The sequence below is a fragment of the Oryzias melastigma genome, linkage group LG3 (assembly GCF_002922805.2).
Source record: "Oryzias melastigma strain HK-1 linkage group LG3, ASM292280v2, whole genome shotgun sequence".
Taxonomy (NCBI): Eukaryota; Metazoa; Chordata; class Actinopteri; order Beloniformes; family Adrianichthyidae; genus Oryzias; species Oryzias melastigma.
The window spans coordinates 8,003,690-8,028,370 of NC_050514.1; the positions used below are offsets into that span (position 1 = coordinate 8,003,690).

Below are 24,681 nucleotides of genomic sequence, written 5' to 3' on the forward strand. Positions count from 1 at the left end.
TTACAAGCACCTGATCTTCTTTCACTGCTACCTGTTCTACACTTGCAGCTCATACAGTTTGGATCAAATGATTTACCACTGCAATATGGATTACAGCCACCAGTACCTTGGCTTTCATTATTACTGGAGGGGCCTTCACCATAGCTAGGTGGGCTTCTACTTGAGCTAGCTAGGCTTTCACCTCAACTAGCTGTACCTCCACCATGGCCAGCTGGACCTCCATTGCTACCACCTGGACCTCCTCGGCTGTTACCTGGACCTTCACCACAGCCAGCTGGACCTTCACCACAGCCAGCTGGACCTTCACCACGGCCAGCTGGACCTCCACTGCTGCCACCTGGACTTTCACCACGGCCAGCTGGACCTCCACTGCTGCCACCTGGACTTTCACCACGGCCAGCTGGACCTCCATTGCTGCCACCTGGACCTCCCCGGCTGTTACCTGGACTTTCACCACGGCCAGCTGGACCTCCACTGCTGCCACCTGGACTTCCACTGCTGCCAGGTGGACTTCCACTGCTGCCACCTGGCCCGCTATAAACTGTATAAGTTTCAGCTCTATAGCTACTAAACTGTAGGACGAGTTAGCGGACAAACTTTGACGGAATAAGAAAATATAAGAAAAAACTATAATAAATTTGTAGGATAACATACTCTGATTGCTTTCAGCAATCAGACAATAATAAGGTGGAAGAATAATAAGAAAATATAATAAAGAATTACAACAACATACTCTGATTGCTTTCAGCAATCAGACAACTAGCTTCAGCTATAATCTGGTGTAAAGCATCTTTAATGTTTTTGCACATTGTCCCTGTCAAATAAACTATTTAAAAAATAAATAAAAAATCTGACAGTTCTCTTCCGAGACAGATCAGAGCACTGTACTAAACTGGAGAGGGATGAATGCAACAAGTTTTTTCTGGTGTTTCTGAAATCTCTGGGGGACGATGAGAGTGATAAACACTATTTTTATATGAACTTGAAACCTGTTTTTTGTCTGGGAAATTGTCAGGGCTGGGTTGAAAAAAACGATTAATCGATTTGAATCAATTTAAGCTTAATAGATCAATAATTGATTCATAAAAGATATAAATTGATTTAGCACAGGAAACAAAAGTCCGCGAGCTTGATGCTGAAGTTCAATGGAATTTCTCATTGGACGGCTAATGCTTACGCTCGGTCGACCAAAAAAACACATTGTTGACTAAATGAACATCTTTATAAACTCATTGGCATTAATTTCCCAAAGTCTTTTAGGGAAATAGTTGTTAAAGTAACTATTTGTGGTCTAAAAAAAAATTTTTTTTCATACTGTTGTCTTCTTCTTGAATTAGGAGCACTTTTATAGCGCGATCACCACCTAGTGTCCAAACTGAAATGTCCTCCAGGAGAAGCAGAACAATGTTTCCAATGTTAATGATCTGAACATTTTAGTTAGAACTTCTCCTTTAGAGAATCCATGTAACACTGGATGCTATTAACAATCTCATCATTTCACTTATACATTTACAGTATGTGAACTGTGCTAGAGTAATAGAAATATATTCAAATTATGTAGTAGATTTTAAATATATTTCTAAACAAATGTGTATAAGTATGTAATCTTAAAATTGAAATGAATTGAAGAATCGAAAAATATTGGAATGAATGAATGAATGAATGAAATGGTTTCTTTCAAGCAATCAGGTCATAATACATACATAACATATCACTTAATAAATCACAAGTAGATCACTTGAAAGGGAGTGGAAGGAAGCGAACTTATATAATCCCACCCCGACTCGACCATACCATTTTCTCTACATGAATGATCAATATCCGGTTCAGGACTTAATATCAAATATTAATAAAATCAGGCTATTAAGGATCATTAATATCATTAATCAAATCGATTCAGGCTCTTGAGATTCGAACAGTATCCATCCATCCATCCATTTTCTTGTCCGCTTCTTCCCTTTCGGGGTCGTGGGGCGCCGGAGCCTATCCCGGCTACTGATGGGCGAAGGCGGGGTTCACCCTGGACAGGTCGCCAGTCTGTCGCAGGGCCTCAAGCACACACCCACTCACTCTCACATTCACACCTAGGGGCAATTTAGAGTCACCAATGAACCTATGAAGCATGTTTTTGGACGGTGGGAGGAAGCTGGAGTCCCCGGTGAAAACCCACGCATGCACGGGGAGAACATGCAAACTCCACACAGAAAGGTCACAGCCGGGATTCGAACCGGGGCCTTCTCGCTGTGAGGCAAGAGTATCGTTTCTGGAAATTATGACCGATACCCAGCCCTAGAAATGATACTGTCTGAAGTCCTGCCATGAAACTGTTGGTAATGCACCTCAAAGCGTTCAGTGGCAGCTTAGATGTTCTTGTTCTGGCCCCTTTGTCGCTCATTATTGTCACAAATCTCTGTTACTTGTCCAGACAGAACTGCTGGAAGGCTAAGGCTAAAAATTCTTTTCCTGCTAAGTCAGGCTCACTAGCTCCACAGTTGGTCGGCCTTTTTTGACCATGTCCAATTTTTCTGGATGAGTCCATCTTAAGAATGACTTATGCAATAAATCCACAACTAAATCAACTTATCTGCCTTCTTCTATTGTTAACTGCTAAACAGTGAGTGATTCAAACAAATTCAAGTGCAGCTACTGCCTACTGCCTGAAGAACAGAAGAAGTTAGCCTTTGGTAGCGCGAACTTTGAAACATCCAATCAGAGGCAAATACGTCCTCATCCATCCTCATGAAGCTACAGAAACTCTAAATCAAATTCTGATTGGTTGGATCAATTATAGTTAATGTTGTGTCATTTCATGCAGCTCAAATGCCTCCTCCTCCTCTAGCTTTCTTTATTTTTATGTCTGACCTCAGCTTTAAAAAAATGTGCCAAAAAACCATCCAGTCACAGACAAGAGGGCTCATGCTGATTGGTCTAAATTCCATTCAATTCAAGAGTGTCGGCATTGGTTTCTGATCACAAGTCTGCGACCTTCAACACCAAAGGACTCATTTAAACCCGTTTCTACCGGAGTTTGCTCTGAGTTTATGATGTTGTCTGAGTCATGATTTAGATGGATGAAACACAGATTTTGTACATTGTATTATAAAGTGAATATCAGATACTTTCCCAATGGAGTAGCCTATCATTTTTAACTTTTGATAACAGGTCAAATTATTTAATTAAACATGCAGGTTTCTACCATAGGTCTGAAAAAGTAAGCAAATTATGTTTCAATTCATTGTTTTTTATGTTTTTGCTTTAGAACATAAACTAAAGATTGTTGTGCAGAATAAAATAAAACATGCTTTTAAACCTATTGTAAATAAAAAAAACAGAGCTTACAGAAGATCAAACCTTTCATCAAATGCTTCTCTGTATTTGAGATGTGTGCATTCTGGAGGATTCATAGATCACAAACACAAGGCCTTTTGATTTACAGTGATGTCAGCAGAGGGTTAAGGTTACACAGGACAGCCTCAGCCATGAATCCAGGCTAACCAAACATCAGTCTATGCTAAAAGTCATTCTTATTTTGAAAACAACTATAAATGTATTTTTCTTCAGTCGGAAAGGCACTATGGCAGGTAAAAGAGGCATGTTTGGTTTTAAAGCTTCAGCTTTCACCCCCCCATGTCAGAGAAATCAGACCATTTGATTGACCTTTGTCCTCATTTAAGTGCACGAACATGCCTGAAGCTGCGGCTCCTCACCTGCTGCACAGAGAAACTGGATGTGGGTTAATCTGTCTGTCTGTCTCCTCTCCAGGTGGCCATTATTGCTGGGAACTTTGAGCTTGCTGAGCTCATCAAGAATCACAAAGACTCCGACATTGGTGAGTCACAAAGCAGCAGACACCCCCCCCACACACACACACACACACCCCACCCCCTGCCATGATTATTCCACAGAGCCTTGAATGTGACTTGGGATACATTTCAAATCCTCCCTTCTTTTGATCATCCTAAATGACTTTTCGATATAATCCCCTCTGCTGGATTATGAGTGCGTTGCCATGGAGATGGAAGTTTGTGTTTACCCCAGGACGTTCCTGGTGCAGATTAGAGCTGGGCAGATGATCAAGGCTGGGCCAAAGGCCGGGTCTTCGCCCACTGGGAGATTATCTCCTGGTTTTTACTAGGGATGTCCTGATCAGGTTTTTTGGGGCCCGATCTGATTCCGAGTCATTGGATGTTGTGGATTTGCAGATACAGAGTCCCGATCCGATACTTTTTTAACACATTTAAAACATGAACTTCTTCTTCTTTTCCTTTCAGCTTTTCCCTTCAGGGGTCGCCACAGCGAATCAGTTTCCTCCATCTGTCTTCAGCATCCTCCACTCTAACACCAGCCACCTTCATGTCTTCATTCACTGCATCCATAAACCTCCTCTTTGGTCTTCCTCTAGACCTCTTTCCTGCCACTCTAGACTCAGCATCCTTCTACCAATATATTCACTGTCTCTCCTCTGAACATGTCCAAACCATCTCAGTCTGGCCTCTCTGACTTTATCTCCAAAACCTCTAACATGTGCTGTCCCTCTGATGTATTCATTCCTGATCCTATCCATCCTGGTCACTCCCAAAGAGAACCTCAGCATCTTCATCTCTGCTACCTCCAGCTCTGCTTCCTGTCTTTTCTTCAGTCCCACTGTTTCTAGTCCAAACAACATGGCTGGTCTCACCACAGTCTTGTACACCTTTCCTTTCATTTGTGCTGAAACTCTTCTGTCACACATCACACCTGACACTTTTCTCCACCCATTCCAACCTGCTTGCACTCTCCTCTTCACTTCTTTTCCACACTCTCCATTACTCTGTACTGTTGACCCTAAATACTTAAACTCCTCCACCTTCTTTATCTCTTCTCCCTGTAACCTCACTCTTCCACTCTGGTTCCTCTCATTCACACACATGTACTCTGTCTTACTGCGGCTAACCTTCATTCCTCTCCTTTCCAGGGCAAACCTCCACCTCTCTAACTCCACCTCCACCTGTTCCCTGCTCTCACTACAAATCACAATATCATCTGCAAACATCATAGTCCATGGTGATTCCTGTCTAACCTCATCCGTCAGTCTGTCCATCACCATTGCAAACAGGAAGGGGCTCAGAGCTGATCCCTGATGTAATCCCACCTCCACCTTGAACTCCTCTGTCACCCCTACAGCACACCTCACCACTGTCTTACAGCCCTCATACATGTCCTGCACTGCTCGGACATACTTCTCTGTCACTCCAGACTTCCTCATACAATACCATAGTTCCTCTCTGGGCACTCTGTCATAAGCTTTCTCCAGATCTACAAAGACACAGTGGAGCTCTCTCTGACCTTCTCTGTACTTCTCTATCAACATCCTCAAAGCAAATGTTGCATCTGTAGTGCTCTTTCTTGGCATGAAACCATACTGCTGCTCACAAATGTTCACTTCTGCTCTTAGTCTGGCTTCCACTACTCTTTCCCACACCTTCATTGTATGGCTCATCAGCTTTATTCCTCTGTAGTTACCACAACTCTGCACATCTCCCTTATTCTTAAAAATGGGCACCATCACACTTCTCCTCCATTCCTCAGGCATCTTCTCACCACCTAAGATCCTGTTGAACAACCCGGTCAAAAACTCCACTGCCATCTCTCCTAGACACTTCCATACCTCCACAGGTATATCATCAGGACCAAGAGCCTTTCCACTCTTCATCCTCTTCAAAGCCCCTCTCACTTCACCTTTACTAATCTTTCTTACTTCCTGCTCCACAACCGTCACCTCTTCTACTCTTTGTTCTCTCTCATTCTCTTCATTCATCAACTCTTCAAAGTATTCTTTCCATCTTTCCATTACACCACTGACACCTGTCACCACATTACCATCCCTATCCTTGATCACCCTAACCTGCTGCATGTCCTTCCCATCTCGATCTCTCTGCCTTGCTAGTCTGTACAGGTCAGTCTCTCCCTCCTTACTACCCAACCTAGCGTACAAGTCATCATAAGCTCTTTGTTTGGCCTTTGACACCTCTACTTTCACCTTACGCTGCATCTCCCTGTACTCCTGTCTACTCTCCTCAGTCCTCTCAGTGTCCCACTTCTTCTTAGCTAGTCTCTTACTCCGTATACACTCCTGCACCTCCTCATTCCACCACCAAGTCTCCTTATCAACTCTCTTTCCTGATGACACACCAAGTACACTCCTACCTGTCTCCCTGATCACATTAGCTGTAGTTATCCAGTCATCTGGGAGTACCTCCTGACCACCCAGAGCCTGTTTCAACTGTTTCTTAAAAGTCATGCAACAATCTTCTTTTTTCAGCTTCCACCAGTTTGTCCTCTTCTCTGCCTTTGCCCTCTCTTTCTTCATCTTCTTCACCACCAGAGTCATTCTACACACCACCATCCTGTGCTGTCTGGAAACACTCTCACCAACCACTACTTTACAGTCACTGATCTCCTTCAGATTACACCGTCTACACAAGATGTAGTCTATCTGTGTGCTTCTACCTCCACTCTTATAGGTCACTCTATGTTCCTGTCTCTTCTCAAAGAATGTATTCACTATCGCCATTTCCATCTTTTTTGCAAAATCAACCACCATCTGTCCTTCTACATTCCTCTCCTGGATACCAAACCTGCCCATCACCTCCTCATCACCTCGGTTTCCTGCACCAACATGACCATTGAAATCTGCACCAATGACAACTCTCTCATTTCCAGGGATGCTCATCATCACTTCATCAAGATCCAACCAGAACTTCTCCTTCTCTTCCAGCTCACATCCTACCTGTGGGGCATACCCACTAACAACATTGAACATGACACCCTCCATTTCTATCTTCAGACTCATCACTCTATCTGACACTCTTTTTACCTCCACAACACTCCTAACAAACTCCTCCTTTAGGATAACTCCTACTCCATTTCTCTTCCCATCTCCACCATGATAGAACAACTTGAACCCTGCTCCTAAACTTCTAGCCTTGCTACCTTTCCACCTGGTCTCCTGGACACACAGTATGTCTACCTTTCTCCTCTGCATCATGTCCACTAACTCTCTACCCTTTCCTGTCATAGTTCCAACATTCAAAGTCCCAACTCTCAGTCCAACACTAGTGACTTTCCTCTTCTCTCTCTCCCTACGAACCCGCCTTCCTCCTCTCCTTCTTCCACCAACAGTAGTCCAATTTCCACCGGCACCCTGTCGGTGAACAGCACCGATGGCGGTCGTTGTTAACCCGGGCCTCGACCGATCCGGTATGGATTTCGTAGGTCTGATTCGCATATTTGATTTGGCAAGATTTTACATCGGATGCTCTTCCTGACACAACCCTCTGTATTTATCCGGGCTTGGGACCGGCACAATGAGACCCTGGCTTGGGCCCCCTCGTGGCTACATTACATTTAAAACATGAACAAATTGAATAAACAGATTTGTGTCGTTATTTATATTTCATTAACCTTCTTTTATCATTAAACACTTAAATAAAACACTTCTGTGAAGTAGCTTGAATGAACAAGTAAAAATACAGCAAATATAAACTAGGAAAAAAATACAATTTTCTTGTTATATAAGTGATAATTAGTCATGTGATAAAGTTTAGTGACTTTAGCTTTAACATCTTTAGAGCTTTTGAACATTTTTAACCAAATATGAATTCTGTCCTCATTTAGAATTCTTAAAAATAAATTATGACTTTGTTTTAGCATAAAATTTGATGAGTGTTCACAACTCATATCATTATTAATTTTCATTTATTAGTTTTTTGATTGTTTTTTAAGATTATGTTCCTCTTTTTAAGTTCTTATGACAACATTTTTTCAGTTTTACTACCACAGTAGTTCATTTTCTTAACTTTTATTTCTCTGTCAGATAAATAAAACAGGCATATCAAAGGACAACTCGGGTTCTAAGGAGTTAAATCACAGAACTAGCATGCAGCAGTTAGCAGCTTTTGTTTAGCCGTCTGTCTGCAGAACGAAGAGCTTAACATTAAAAAGAAACAAAACTCTGCCTTTTTCTGTTGAAATGCCTTTAGAGGTTGTTGTTTAGAGACATTAGCTGTCAGTTTAAAGCGTTTTCAAAAGAGTAATTGATCCCGGAAGTCTGAATCCTAGTGATGTGCAAATGAAGCTTTCTTGAAGCACTGAAGCCTTTGTCTAAATTGGTTCACTAAAGAGCAATGTTTCATGAAGCTTCATTTGCTCTAGTAGGACATCTAGTGGACACAAAAAATAACAGCAGAATTTGATCTGTGGCATTTTGAAAAAAAAAAACATGTGCAAACATGTGAGTAAAATAAAGTAGTTCACAAAACGTGCTTTGCTGCAAACTTTCACTGTGTGTGTTTGCTTATGTATTGATGAAAACAAGATTATTTTTTTCCAAACCTCAAAGAAAAACTAGAAAATTATAGAAATGATAAATTAAAGTGAGGTAAGAGTATATGTGGATTTAATGGGTGCTGGTGCTAAACCAGTATATATATATATATTTCTCCTCTAAAGGATGAAGAGTTTGGACAATGATCCTATTGACATTTAAATCAGATCAGTGTTTGAAGGGACAGAATATTTGTTTCATTAGAACTTCTATTATTATTCCTCCAAATTTCCAGATTTTCTCCAAACTATCTCTACCTCAGTCCGAACTATCTCTAAACTCAACAATCATAACTCTCCATCAAACACCCGCATTATGAATGGAGCCTGCGGGATTCATGATGGCGTCAAAACTCGCGAGGAGCCTCTGCGTACCGAGAAGCTCCTCCTCCCCCCTCTGCGTACCGTGAAACTCCTCCTCCCTCCTCTACGGCGGCACCTGCCGTGAAGCTTCAATACAGAACATCTCATTACTAAATTTAACTGGGGGTTTACACCCATAAGACGTCTATGATTACCAGTATTCTAAATAAATATAAAGAGGAATCTTTCGCAGGTATTGCCCATCCATTGTTTTTTTTTTTTCTTTAAGAATGTAACTCCAACAATGAATTGAGGACTACTGTGCATAATTATCGCACTTTTGTAACACTGAGATATGACGAGGGATAATTGTTTATGAAACAATGTTTTTTTATTATTATTATTATTTAAACAAAAGTTTCCCCTAAATCTCTTGAGTCTCACTGAATGGAGCCTGAAGGATTCATGCCGCTGTCGAGCCTCGCGGCACAACCTGAACCACTTCATGAATTAATCACGTGGTACAGCCGGGTAGCGAAGCTTCGGACGTCATCGTTCTCAGCTCCTCCCCTAGATGAAGCAAGCCTCGATACGCGCTTCACAGAAGCTCCTCCTACACTACTCGACACATGCCTCGAAGCCTCGAAACAGATCGTCACATCACTACTGACTCTGTGATCATCTAGCTAGCTTTATTGAAGTTTTTACATCAGCCTTCTGCTTGAGCTGCTGCCGTTTTCTGCTGCGTTTTCCAGGAATAACATTTTGTTATCTGTTTATGACATGCAGATTTCTAGTGGAGTAATAAGATTGAAATATAAAGCGCTGATCATAATAAGAATAAATGAAATATCCGATCCTGATCGGACAACGGAGCTCGATTTCGATCGAGTCTTCAACCATGTGATCGGGCCCGATTTCCGATCCCAAGCCCGTTTTTACAGACGTGTTCCAACCTGAGGTTCTGTCAGTAAACTTTTGATCATCCAAAGAAGAAAAAAGCAAGGAGTGACTACTGGCTCCCGACCTCACATGGGTGTGTTTAGGTCTGATTTCATTTCTGAAAATGTTGAAAACACTTTGGTAATAAAACCTGAGGGATGTGCAGGAGGGAAATAAACATTTAAAATAGAAACTGCAGTTCCAAAAATAGTACCATTGACAATAACATATCTACCTCCATTATCGTTGATGCATTTGGTAACTGTGAATGGGAGGCCTGCTCTCACTAAAACTGCCACCCCTCTGCTGCTCAAGGTGAATGACGAGAAAAACACCTATCCAAAGCCACCCCTCTGCAATTTGTTATGTTCAATGTCATTCAAATGAGGTTCCTGTAATAGAGCAACATCAGTATGCTCTTTCTTGAAGAAAGCGAGGATTTTAACTCTTTTAATAGGATTATTCACCCCTTTAACGTTCAAAGTACAGAAACAAAGAGTGTTAGGCGCCATTTCAATTTACAAAAAAAGTAAATAAATAAAAATACAGCAAAAAAAGAGAAATGTATAAGCAGAGTCTGAGCCTTTGTAAAAAGAACCATTGTAAACACACACAAACAAACTTGTGAACAGCTTTGAAAAAGCAGAAAACATATCAAAAGTGAACACACAACAAAAAACAAGTGGAGGGAGTGCCCCTGCTTAGTCCACTGGGGACTAAGACTAAACTACTCCATATGAGGGCAAACTGCCCCCAAACCTTCCAAATCGTAGCCCATAGTCCAACACAAAATACAAAGTTAAGTAAGTCGAACAGGCTACAGTCCTCTCCTGGACGCTGTTTAACCGTGGAATCCACACGCACGTTTCAAAGCTCACTCCCGGTGACGTTTTAATCCCCTGCGCGGTTTAATGTTTAAAACAATAAAATAGACAAAAAAGGAAGAAAAAAATAACGTCTAAAAAAAGAAAAAAAAAAGAAAAAATGGAGTCACTCGCTGTGGCCATATCCAAATAGTTTCCACATCAGTCAGTGCCGGAACCCGGCTGCTCCAGCGCGCGCGCAAAAGCTGCGAGTCGAATCTGCGCTGTTTTCTATCCACAATCACCCTCAATATCACAGGATACACCAACGAGTAATCCACGTTCAGTTTCCTCAGCCGGATCTTCACCTCGTCGAAAGCTTTACGTTTCCGCACCACCTCAGCAGAATAATCATTGAAGAATAAGATCCTCGGACTCTTGCGTGCTGCGCTCCGCTGGGTGAGCCGGTGGGACCCGAGCCGCCGGACCGCCTCCATCACACGACTCTTATCAGTGAAGTTATGAAACTTAACGATGACCGGCTCCGGGCGCTGGTACAGGTCTGGCCTCGGCGCTAATAATCTGTGTGCCCGGTCTAGTTTGATGCGTCCGGAGCTGGAATCCAACTCCAGATGTTCCGGAATCCATGTTTCAAAGAACTTGACCGGGTTGGATCCCTCCTTACCTTCGGGAACACCAAGTATGCATACGTTACACCTGCGGCCGCGATTATCCAGGTCATCGATGTGGTCCAGCATGCGCTTCATCTGCTTCTCCATGCCTGTGATCATGGCCACGTCCTCCACATCAGTGATGCGCTTTTCCGCGTCATCAATTCTCGTAGCAACAGCTCGAATTTGAGACGTGTGTTCTTTAATACTCCTCCTTGAACCGCCACCTTAACGTGGTGGAGGGGTTTGAGTGCTTGAGTGATCTCAGGAGCTAAGCTGTCGGGGGCTTTTGCCCCTGGTAGGGTCTCCCATGGCAGACAGGTCCTGAGTGACGAGCCAGACAAAGAGCGGTTCAAAACCCCCTTTATGAGTGACAACACCAGAGATACCGTTATGTCGCCCGGATTGGTGTCACCGGGGTCCCACCCTGGAGCCAGGCCTGGGGTTGGGGCTCGAAGGTGAGCGCCTGGTGGCTGGGGCTCCTCCCATGGGCCCCGGTCGGGTCCAACCCGAAGAAGCGACGTGGGATCACTCCCCAGTGGGCCCACCACCTGCAGGGGAGCTCTGAAGGGGCCGGTGCATTGTGGTTTGGGTGGCAGTCGAAGGCGAGTGCCTCGGCGACCCAAACCCCGGTCATGGAATTTGGCTTTTGGGACATGGAATGTTACCTCTCTGGGAGGGAAGGAGCCTGAGCTTGTGCGAGAGGTTGAGAGATACCGACTAGATATAGTTGGGCTCACCTCTACGCACAGCCTGGGCTCTGAAACTCAGTCCCTCGAGAGAGGCTGGACTCTCTACCACTCTGGAGTTGCCCATGGTGAGAGGCGACGGGCTGGGGTGGGCTTACTCGTGAGCCCCCAGCTCAGCCGCCAGGTGTTGGAGTTCGTACCGGTGGACGAGAGGGTCGTGTCCCTTCGCCTTCGGGTGGGGGACAGGTCTCTGACTGTAGTTTCGGCTTACGGGCCGAACAGCAGTTCGGAGTACCCGGCCTTCTTGGTGTCTCTTGAAGGGGTACTGGAAAGTGCCCCAACAGGGGACTCCGTCGTCCTCCTGGGGGACTTCAATGCCCACGTGGGTAATGACAGTGGCACCTGGAGGGGCGTGATTGGTAGGAATGGCTTCCCTGACCTGAACCCGAGCGGTGTTTTGTTGTTGGACTTCTGTGCACGTCATAGTTTGTCCATAACAAACACCATGTTCGAACACAAAGGTGTCCATCAGTACACCTGGCATCAGGACACCCTAGGTAGGAGATCGATGATCGACTTTGTAGTCGTTTCAGGCGATCTCCGGCCGTGTGTTTTGGACACTCGGGTAAAGAGAGGGGCAGAGCTGTCCACTGATCACTACCTGGTGGTGAGTTGGATTCGCTGGCGGGGGAGGAGGCCGGAAAGACTTGGCAGACCCAAACGTACTGTGAGGGTCTGCTGGGAACGTCTGGCTGAGCCCTCCGTCAGGGAGGTCTTTAACTCCCACATCCGGGAAAACTTCAAGCAGGTACCGAGGGAGGTTGGTGACATAGAGTCCGAGTGGACCATGTTCTCCACCTCTATTGTCTCCGCTGCTTTCCGGAGCTGCGGTCGCAAGGTCTCTGGTGCCTGTCGTGGCGGCAACCCCCGAACCCGGTGGTGGACACCGCAAGTAAGGGATGCCGTCAAGCTGAAGAAGGAGTCCTATCAGGCCTGGCTGGCTTGTGGGACTCCAGAGGCAGCTGACAGGTACCGGCAGTTTAAGCGAGCTGCGGCCCGGGCTGTGTTGGAGGCAAAAACTCGGTCCTGGGAGGAGTTTGGTGAGGCCATGGAGAAGGACTATCGGTTGGCCTCAAAGAGATTCTGGCAAACCATCCGGCGCCTCAGGAGGGGAAAGCAGTTTTCTGCAGGCACCGTTTTCGGTGCAGGTGGGGATCTGCTGACCTCAACTGGGGACATTGTCGGGCGGTGGAAGGAATACTTTGAGGATCTCCTCAACCCTGCTGACACGCCTTCCGTTGAGGAAGCAGAGGCTGAGGACATTGGGGTGGAACTGTCCATCACCCAAGCTGAGGTCACTGAGGTAGTCAAAGAGCTCCTCGGTGGCAAGGCTCCGGGGGTGGATGAGGTTCGCCCTGAGTACCTCAAGTCTCTGGATGTTGTAGGAGTGTCTTGGCTGACACGTCTCTGCAGCATTGCGTGGCAGACAGGAACCGTACCACTGGACTGGCAGACTGGGGTGGTGGTTCCCCTTTTCAAGAAGGGGGACCGGAGGGTGTGTTCCAACTACCGGGGAATCACACTCCTCAGCCTCCCTGGGAAAGTCTATGCCAGGGTACTGGAGAGGAGAGTCCGTCCGATAGTCGAACCTCAGATTCAAGAACAACAGTGCGGTTTCCGTCCTGGTCGTGGAACAGTGGACCAGCTCTACACCCTCTCCAGGGTGCTGGAGGGTTCGTGGGAGTTCGCTCATCCAGTCCATATGTGTTTTGTGGATTTGGAGAAGGCGTTCGACCGCGTTCCCCGTGGTGTCCTGTGGAGTGTGCTCTGGGAGTATGGGGTCCGGGGAGCCTTACTCAGGGCTGTCCGGTCTCTGTACGACCGGAGCAGGAGCTTGGTTCGCATGGCCGGCAGTAAGTCAGACCTGTTCCCGGTGCATGTTGGACTCTGGCAGGGCTGCCCTTTATCACCGGTTCTGTTCATAGTCTTTATGGACAGAATTTCTAGGCGCAGCCAGGGGCCGGAGGGGGTCTGGTTTGGGGACCACAGGATTTCATCTCTGCTTTTTGCAGATGATGTTGTTCTGTTGGCTCCATCAAACCGGGACCTCCAGCATGTATTGGAGCGGTTTGCAGCCGAGTGTGAAGCGGCTGGGATGAGGGTCAGCACCGCTAAGTCTGAGGCCATGGTTCTCGACCGGAGAAAGGTAGTTTGCCCTCTCTCGGTGGGTGGAGTGCTCCTGCCTCAGGTGGAGGAGTTTAAATATCTTGGGGTCTTGTTCACGAGTGAGGGAAGATCGGAACGTGAGATCGACAGGCGGATTGGAGCGGCGTCCGCTATTATGCGGTCGCTGTACCGGTCCGTTGTGGTGAAAAGAGAGCTGAGCCAGAAGGCAAAGCTCTCAATTTATCGGTCGATCTTTGTTCCTGTACTCACCTATGGTCATGAGCTCTGGGTCGTGACCGAAAGAACGAGATCCCGACTACAAGCAGCTGAAATGAGTTTTCTTCGCAGGGTGGCTGGGCGCTCCCTTAGAGATAGGGTGAGGAGCTCAGTCACCCCGAGGAAGCTCGGAGTAGAGCCGCTTCTCCTCCGCATCGAGAGGAGCCAGTTGAGGTGGTCCGGGCATCTGGTCCGGATGCCTCCTGGACGCCTCCCTGGTGAGGTGTTCCGGGCATGTCCCACTGGGCGTAGGCCCCGGGGAAGACCCAGGACACGCTGGAGAGACTATGTTTCTCGGCTGGCCTGGGAACGCCTTGGAGTCCCCCCAGAGGAGCTGGAGGAAGTGGCCGGGGAGAGGGAAGTCTGGGCATCTTTGCTTAGACTGCTGCCCCCGCGACCCGGTCCCGGATGAAGCGGAGGAAGATGGATGGATGGATGGATGTTCTTTAATAGCCTCGTAGTCCTTAGTCCAGCAGAATCGTGGCAATTTTAGCATCGATAACCTATGAGAAGTTTTGAGTAGCACGTTCAAGTGCTAGCTTGATGTTGGGTTCCATGGCAGTGCAGCTAGCATCCACATTATCTTCTTGCTCCTCGCACTTGTTAATCCCAACCTTCTTCGACGTGCTCTTCTTGGTTTTAGGCATAATATCGGAGTTCTTTCCAAAATAATCGTCCAAAATCATGTTAAACACTATACCGCGTTGTTTTATCGTATACGACCACGCAGATAACAGACAGAAATAAGTTATGTACCAAACTTCCCTGGAGCTCTTTTACTAACATCCTCACGCTAAAACCACTCGAACCACCGGACTTTACGAAGCCTCTGGAAATAAAATCCATGAAACACTTTGAGAACTTTGGGATTACGCATGACTGACCCTTTAATTCAAGCAAAATGTAAAATGTGAACTCAAAAAACCACTGAAGGTGAACTCTGACCTGATTCTGAGCTGCAGAATGAGCACATTTCCCTTGAAATGAGACCTTCACAGTCTCTTAATCATGACAATGAAAAGCCGTTACGTGGCCTTAAAATTGTTCCTAAGCTGTGATGTAACACTGTTTCTGCTCAAATTTCTGATCCTTTTCTTTTCAACTTTTTATTTTTTGTGTATTATAATAATTTCTTTGATGAATACAATCAGCACAAAGTGTATATTTTTTTTTCTCTTTTTAAATTTGAATATTTGGATTTTTTTTCCCATTAACTAATGAGGATGATTTTCTATTTTTATAATCATTCTTTGATAAATACAAACTGTATTAATTGCCTTAATAGCAAATTAAGATGACTTACTTATTACTTCTTGTATTATCATAATTCTTTGAATACAATCTGACAAAGTCTCTTTTTTTTCAATAAGATTATTAGATTTTTGTTACTTATTAATATAAATGATTTGTGTGGATGCTTTGAAATTTAATTACATCAATGATATTAATGATCCTTGGTAGCCTGAATCTATTAATATTTGATATAAAGTCCTGAACCAGATATTGATAATTCATGTAGAGAAAATGGTATGGTCGAGTCGGAGTGGGATTATATAAGTTCGCTTCCTTCCACTCCCTTTCAAGCGATCTACTTCCATCCATTCATCCATCTGCTTCCACTTCATCCGGACTGGGTCGCGGGGGCAGCAGTCTAAGCAAAGATGCCCAGACTTCCCTCTCCCCGGCCACTTCCTCCAGGTCCTCTGGGGGACCCCGAGGCGTTCCCAGGCCAGCCGAGAAATATAGTCTCTCCAGCGTGTCCTAGGTCTTCCCCGGGGCCTCCGCCCAGTGGGACATGCCCGGAACACCTCTCCAGGGAGGCGTCCAGGCCACAGAGATATGGAAGTAGGAGACGATGACAACATTTCAGACATCAACTAAGCTGTGAAAAGAACAACATGAGAACGCAGGAAAAAACAGTTGTAATAATTCACATTAAAAATATAAACAAGTTTGATTACAGCTCTCTGTGTGTGACCTCGATCTGTGCCTTCAGCAGCGATCACGTGGTTTGGGACTCGATCGGAATCGGACTCCTTTGTCCGATCAGGATCGGATGTTTCATTAATTCTAATTATGATCAGAGCCTTATATTTCATCACCACTACAAATCTGCATGTCATAAAAAGATCCCAAAATGTCATTACCAGAAAACACAGCAGAAAACGGCAACAGCTCAAGCAGAATGCTAATGTAAACAAAGCTAGCTAGAAAGCTAACTTCCGGGACCAATAACTCTTTTAAAAATGCTTTAAACGGACCGCAAGTGTCTCTATTGGTTTGTCATAACTCAAACAACAACCTCTAAAGGTATTCCAACAAAAAAGACAGTATTTTTTTTCTTTTTAATGTAAAGCTCTTCATGCAGCAGACAGATGGCTAAACAGCAGCTGCTAGCTGCTACATGCTAGCGCCGTGATATAACTCCTTAGGACCCGAGCTGTCCTTTGATATGCCTGTTTTATTTATCTGACAGAGAAATAACAGTTAAGAAAATTAACTACTGTGGTAATAAAACTGAAAATGTGATGTCTTAAGAACTTAAAAAATAAGCACATAATCTTAAAAATAAATAAATAAATAAATAAAACTAATAAATTAAAACTAATAATGATATCAGCTATTCATGAACACTCATCAAATTTTATGCTAAAACAAAGTCATCATTTATCTTTAAGAATTTTAAATGAGGACAGGAATCACATTTGGTCAAAAATGTTCAATAGCTCTAAAGATGTTAAAGCTAAAGTCACTAAACTTTATCACATGACTAATTATCACTTATATAACAAGAATTTTTTTTTCCTAGTTTATATTTGCTGTATTTTTACTTGTTTATTAAAGCTACTTCACAGAAGTGTTCTATTTAAGTTTTTAATGATAAAAGAAGGTTAATGAAATATAAATAAGGGACAACACTAATCTGTTTGTTCAATTTATTCATGTTTTAAATGTCTTATAAAAGTATCGGATCGGGACTCGGTATCGGCAGATACACAAAATCAAATGACTCGGAATCGGATCGGGCCCCAAAAAACCTGATCGGGACATCCCTACTGGGAAGGGACAAGTGCGATGACCTGTGCTCCGCCAGGATGAGGTGGACGTCACGGAGGACCAGCAATGTCAGAATAGCCCACAAGATCTCTGGAAGCTGCTGGGCCCTCTCTGCAGCAGCAATGGCACTCGGGCAGCGAGGAAGTCCAGCAGCAACAGGATCAAGCTTATAGGAGAGTTAAGTCACTGGTCTGAGAGTTCCACCAGAGATCCTGGAGGACAGAGGCCACGCAGCTCCCTCCTTCATCCACAGTCTGTGTGAATGGCTTGGGTGGATCCAGTAGGCCTAAAGTGGGAGATGATTGGAGAGCAAGTTTCAGTGTTGTAAAGGAACTCCCAGCTACATTTGTCCACTGCTCCTTAGAACTAATTGGTTTAGATTTGATTAACTCACCTATAGGAGCTTGGTTAACTCTGAAAAGTTTGGAACAGAAATCCTGCAGTATGAGCACAACCCAACAAAAGACAGGAGTTGCTTAACAGTCTCCAGTCTCGGCGCCTGTTGGATTGCAGTCAGATGTTTGGAGGAAAGGCTTTTACCTTCTGCACAGACAACATGGCCAAGGAACGTGACTCCTCTTCTTTTTTTTCTTTTTTTTTTTTTTTCTCTAATGGAGGAGGGCGATACTTCTTAACGGGCAAATTTGGGGTGTTAACAGGGGAACCATCACAGGGGATGACTATACCTGCTTCCAAAAATGAGTTAAAAAATGGGGTGATGCCCGCAATTGCCTCAGGCTTCAAGGGGTACTGCGCCCGTCGGGGTCTGAATTGAGATTTGGGGTTGACAACCAAAGGTTCACAATTCTGTATGAGACCAACATCAAATTTATGCTTGGCCCAAACACAATCAGGAACACCGTCCAGTTCAAGAATGGAAGCATCCAGAACCAAAAGATAGGGGCGTGGCTTCCCATGGCCTGGCCTGTTGTGAGGAAAAAAAAAGAAAATCGAACTGCCAGGCTCACGCTGCCAATCCAGAGCATGGTTGCACGCTCTAGTCCAGGAACCCAAATCTTTCCATACATCAGTGGGCCCTTCGGACAAGGAAATGTAAGGGTCACCTCCTGGAATCTTAAAGAAAGGGGCTTGGGTGGAGCTCAAAGAAACAGACATCGCACAGCGCGTTGCAGTCCAGAAAAGGCTGCACACAGACAAATGATCATTCACACATTCAAAAAATGCACTTTCATACTCTGGATCTGGGTCCCCGGAAAAAATAAAAAACATGGGCTGTACTATGAACATTTTCTGGTATCAGCAGAGCTGGGAAAGTAACTCTTCAGCTAAGCCTATAAGCTCATTCTGTCGTTCATAGCAGATCTGTCATTGATAGGAGAGCTGACAATCTGGGAGGCGAGATTGATCAACTAAAGTGTAAACACATTCACGCTGTGGTTCAACAGTCATACCATCGGGAGAGGAGAGGAGTTGAAGGCCTAACTTCAGCAATAGGTCACGACCCATTAAATTAAAGGGGCAACAAGGGGAAATTAGAAAGGCATGTGTGAAGGGGGGCTGTTCAGGGTAGGTGCACATGAGGGGCACAGAATTTTTTTTTTTTTTTTTTTTCAGTTCCACTTGCACCAACAGAAAAAAAGAAATTGGCCACTCAAAGGGGTGTTAAAAAAAATTCAGCACGAATGATGAAAAAAGTGACTCCTGAGTCAGCAATAAATTCACAAACAGTGACTGGTGTCATAGGGAGACGCATAACACTATCTTCTGTGGGGAGATGTAAGAATATGTGAGTGTGTGTGTGCATTCTTATCTGAGCAGGGAGGCCACAGCCGGCACCGAATCCAGACCTCTAACCCCTCCCTCTCCGCAGTCTGTTCCTTGATGGTCGGAGGAACTCTTGAAGTTTCTGTGTCCGCGCCCACGAGGAGGTTCTCTCCAGTTCTGACGTCCACGTCCACGCCCAAGATTTTGGTGGTTCCGGGCTTTCAGTGGACAGTGTCTTGACCAATGTCGATGGGCACCACAGTGGAAGTATGCGTCCTTTGCAGCATAGTTAGCAGGGGTGTGAGGTGGGGGGGGGTAAGCACCCATAGAGAAGCCAAGCAGAAGGAGAAGCAGCCGCAGGGGCTTGTGGGAATGACGCATGTTAGAGGAGGTGCAGCTGTGCACGATGCTGGGCGTCGCTCTTTATCTTTTTTTCTTCTTTGGCCTCCTTTTCCTGCTGGCGGCGCTGTTCGGGCTTGGCATGGAGAGCCATCTGGGCCAGACGGACAGTGCTGTCCTCACAACCAACACAAGAGTCTTTGGTGGCGCTGCTGAGGGGCTTCTGTAGATTGTTGAGAAAGTATTGTTTGAGGAGGGTCTCATAAGGTGTCATGTCCCCCTGAGGGAAACCATCAGGCTTGGTCATCCCGGCTTGGTCATATGGTTGTCGTAAGCGGTTTGCAGCCGGTCAAGGAGCTCCTCCACATTTTCATCCTCATGCTGCATGCAGGCACTGACCTTTGCGTGGACTGGACAGGGAAGTGAGCATGAACAGCCGCTATCAGTCCATCTTTCCATTGTCTATAGGCCACGTTTGCTGCATTCTGGTTGGGCCTCGAAGTGGCTCCTCAGAGTGGAGAACTGGGATTGGCTCAGAATATGCAGCATCACTCTAGCCATTTCTCCAGAGCTGGGCACATAGTCTCTGACAAAATCCTCCAGGGCTCGCGCCAAGACCTCCCCACCTTTTTCTGGCTTGGGCAGATGCTTGGATGCAGCAATGATGTCATCATTAGTCCAGGTGCGGTACACAATCACTAGATCTCCAGTCGGGTCGGCAACTTGAACCATGGGAGCTGTTAGCACTGTCGTGCTCCCTTGCTGCTGCAGGTCTTCTTGTTTTGCCTTCACAAATCTGTTGTTGTGAGCAGGAGCTGATAACGCTGCTTCAGCAGAAGATGAAGGCCGGAGCTTTACTTCTTCCATCTTCACGGGAGGAAGAGGGGGGGTTAGTGGAGGCAGCTGCTGCTGGTTCGTTTCAGGCTGCATGGCTGTCGCTCCTGCGTTTTGTTCCACGTCATCACAGGTGGTTCTGGTTGAGCTGGTTGGGGCTAATATGGAGGAGGGGTAGAGTCCAGACTCGGTCCGACTGCAGCACTCCAGAGATTCTGTGTAGGAGGGTAAAGAAAAGAAGAGGGTGCTGAGGAAGTTTTTTTATATTCAGTTGATTTATCAGCCTTTTTGTCTGTTATCTCTTTTTTGTTTTCTATTTTCAGGGCAGTCAGGGCCTTGCAGGCCTTCTGCCTCTCCCGTTTTTCACACTCCGCTTCCCAAACTTTGAAACATTCATTCATATCATCCATTCGCTTAATTGTCTTTGTTTTAACTCTTTTTCGCTCATTCATCATTCGTCTCTCTTCAGTTAAGTTTTTTCTGAGTTTCTCAAGTTGGCATTTACTCAAAGAACCTCCCTCGGGGAACCCATGTTTCTGACACCAGTAATCCACAAATTCACAACATTCAACACCATGCTTCGCTTTCATAAACGTGATCAGACTTGAGTCTGAACCTCCGCTCTGTTTCTCATTTGCATTACCCATTTTCTATTCTCAGTGGTTCCCAGAAACTTCTGGTCACTACCTTTTATCAAATTACCTGTTCTTCCCACCACGTGGGTGACAGGTTTGTGCTACCTGGTATGGTACAACTAATCAGGTTATACACACAGGACTCCCTTGTAAATTTACTGCTACCTGTTATTGCGATAATTGATTAGATTATCCTCACAGGACTCACTTATGAAGGGTTTCAGCAAATGGAAAAAGAAAAACCTTTTTTTTTTTTTTTTGAAACCGTTTGACTTAGTTCAGGGCAAAAGCCCGGTTTTATTAATGTTCCAAATCAACCTATGCAACAAGAAATACTGGAAATATTTTAGAATAGAATCTTCCTCACCGGATCTATTTGTCCACCGAAGTTTGATGATTCCGTCGCGGTCGATCGAGATCACGGACCACAGTCCTCGTCACTCTGTTGGATTTGGTGAGATGAGGCTGAATCTTTGTGATTCAGGATGGCAAATTCCTCTGGTCCGATCCTCCGACGAACACACGCAGAATCCTGTTCGTGACGCCAAGATTGTGGTGGAATATTTGTTGATCCGATGAAATGAAGAAATGTCAAACGTTTTCATGAAAGTTTATTAAACAGAGCAGAGAAAAGTACACGCTGGCGAGCATGGCGGAGAGGTCTGCAGAGCTCTGATCTGTCTTATATAGTCATACAATCAGCTGTTAATCAGGAGCTTAAGATGGAAATGTAAATGCCATATCTAATATGAACAAGATGTTCTAATGAAATCAAAATGTTTACACATTGTGGTCAGGGTGTTCTGACAACAAGAAAACAAGACTCAGAGGATGAAACATAATGAAATGTATAATTTCCGTGACACCACCACCCCAGGCTGCCAGTCCAGTGGTATGGTTCCCATCTGCCACGCAATGCTGCAGAGACGTGTCAACCCAGACAGTCCCACAACATCCAGAGACTTGAGGTACTCTGGGCGAACCTCATCCACCCCCGGAGCCTTGCCACCGAGGAGCTCTTTGACTACCTCAGTGACCTCAGCTTGGGTGGTGGACAGTTCCACCCCAGTGTCCTCAGCCTCTGCTTCTTCAATTGAAGGCGTGTCAGCAGGGTTGAGGAGATCCTCAAAATATTCCTTCCACCACCCGACAATGTCCCCAGTTGAGGTCAGCAGATCCCCGCCTGCACTGAAAATGGTGCCTGCAGAAAACTGCTTTCCCCTCCTGAAAGGTTTGCCAGAATCTCTTTGAGGCCAACCGATAGTCCTTCTCCATGGCCTCACCAAACTCCTCCCAGGACCGAGTTTTTGCCTCCAAAACAGACCGGGCCACAGCTCGCTTAGACTGCCGATACCTGTCAGCTGCCTCTGGAGTCTTACAAGCCAGCCAGGTCTGATAGGACTCCTTCTTCAGCTTGATGGCATCCCTCACTTCTGGTGTCCACCACCGAGTTCGGGGGTTGCCGCCACGACAGGCACCAGAGACCTTGCGACCGCAGCTCCGGAAAGCAGCAGAGACAATAGAGGTGGAGAACATAGTCCACTCGGACTCAATGTCATCAACCTCCCTCGGTACCTGCTTGAAGTTTTGCCGGATGTGGGAGTTAAAGACTTCCCTGACGGAGGGCTCAGCCAGACGTTCCCAGCAGACCCTCACAGTACGTTTAGGTCTGCCAAGTCTTTCCGGCCTCCTCCCCCGCCAGCGAATCCAACTCACCACCAGGTAGTGATCAGTGGACAGCTCTGCCCCTCTCTTTACCCGAGTGTCCAAAACACACGGCCGGGGATCGCCTGAAATCGATCATCGATCTTCTACCTAGGGTGTCCTGATGCCAGGTGTACTGATGGACATATTTATGTTCAAACATGGTGTTTGTTATGGACAAACTATGACGTGCAAAGAAGTCCAACAACAACACACGGCTCGTGTTCAGGTCAGAGAGGCCATTCCTACCAATCACGCCCCTCCAGGTGCCACTGTCATTACCCACGTGGGCATTGAAGTCCCCCAGGAGGATGACGGAGTCCCCCCTTGGGGCACTTTCCAATACCCCTCCAAGAGACCCCAAGAAGGGCGGTTACTCAGAACTGCTATTCGGCCTGTAAGCCGAATAGCAGTTCAGAGACCTGTCCCCCACCCGAAGGCGAAGGGACACGACTCTCTCGTTCACCGGTGTGAACTCCAACACTTGGCGTCTGAGCTGGGGGCTCACGAGTAAGCCCACTCCAGCCCGCTGCCGCTCACCATGGGCAACTCCAGAGTGGTAGAGAGTCCAGCCTCTGAGTTTCAAAGCCCAGGCTATGCGTGGAGGTGAGCCCAACTATATCTAGCCGGTATCTCTCAACCTTTTGCACCAGCTCAGGCTCCTTCCCTCCCAGAGAGGTGACGTTCCATGTCCCAAAAGCCAAATTCCATGACCGGGGTTTGGGCCGCTGAGGCACTCGCCTTCGACTGTCACCCAAACCACAATGCACCGGCCCCTTCAGAGCTCCCCTGCAGGTGGTGGGCCCACTGGGGAGTGATCCCACGTCGTTCCTTCGGGTTGGACCCGACCAGGGCCTTTGGGAGAAGCCCTGGCCAAAGGCGCTCGCCTCCGAGCCCCAACCCCAGGCCTGGCTCCAGGGTGGGGCCCCGGTGATGTTATGTAAAGGACTCATGTAGACACAGGATCCCTCGGACACAGGACGGTTGCAGTTTAACTACACGTTTAATCGTCATTTATTTGTGTTACACCAACATAGTTCCCTCCGGAACCCTTGAACCCCAACTATGGTTCCGCTTACACAACACCTCCTCCCTTAAGTAAACTACTCTCTTCTTAAATTATATTGTTCTTTAAATGTCAAAAATGACCTAAAAGATTTCTATAAATGTGTTTTAAAATCCAAGAACCAGACAGTATTTGAATTCATCTTGTTTATCTTTTTGCAAAAAGAGAGAGTCGGCAACAGAAAACTTGTTCAGAGAAGTCTCTGTCCGGGCGTTCTGTCCGGGTCTCTGCTCCATCTCAGGCACACAAGCACTTTTATTAAACACACATAGGAATTCCATACATGGGCATAACGAAGCAATGGGGTCAACCGTTGCTAGGTAACGAAGGTCAGTTCTACATGGGATGTTTAAACTAATCCATATAAGGAGTTGTTTTTGAGCACAGAACTTAGACAAAGGAATTCCAGCAGTTGCTGACCACACAGACCCACACAGACAGCTTCATATTTAGGCAGGATATGCTGCAGACAGTTTTCAAGACACACACACACAATTTTGTTAATATTCACAACATTAAACATTAACAATAAGGCTCAATTCTCTTAAACTCAAACATTTCTTCTACTCTTTTTTTCAAACAGTTCAACATAAACATTTCAGTTTCAACTCTTCTTGGTCCTTATGTCTTCTTTCACAAGTACTCCATGGCGACCAAAGACATCCTTCAGAGCAGCAATGACTGTTCCTGCTGAAGCAACATTAAGGTGTGCCACCTCTATGTACCTTGAAAAGTAGTCCACCACCAGCAGGTAAATCTTCTTTTCCCAGAAGAACAAGTCTGTCCCTACTCTTTGCCATAAAAAATTTCTTTCCCTTGTCAAACACCGTTGGGGTTTTTCTGTCCCTACGTCAGGTACGGTTGTCTTAATTTTTAACATGGGGTTTTGATTCCTGGAAATTACTTTTGTTTTCTAAAACCTTCCATTATGATTTTTTTTTCTTCTTTTGTAATTGTATTTTGTTTTGTTGGAATTACACGCTGGTTCTTGGAATTATGTTTTGAGTTTTTTTAATTTTTTGCTTATTACATTTTTGCTCTAATCTTTGATGGGTTTTTGTGTTGAGTGATTTGGCGCCATCGTGGACATCTGTCTGAGACTCCCAG

The 24,681-nt window shown here is 45.6% G+C and overlaps 1 protein-coding gene across 2 annotated transcripts in view; it reads left to right on the forward strand.

Annotated features, from left to right (window-relative positions):
• LOC112160641 (SH3 and multiple ankyrin repeat domains protein 2) overlaps window positions 1–24,681 on the forward strand; it is a 531,836-nt gene that overhangs the window by 265,517 nt on the left and 241,638 nt on the right. For both annotated transcript variants that reach the window (XM_036217187.1, XM_036217185.1), the window contains one exon: window positions 3,763–3,829. In XM_036217187.1, coding sequence (XP_036073080.1) covers window positions 3,763–3,829 — 67 coding nt within the window. The remainder of the gene's footprint in view (window positions 1–3,762; window positions 3,830–24,681) is intronic.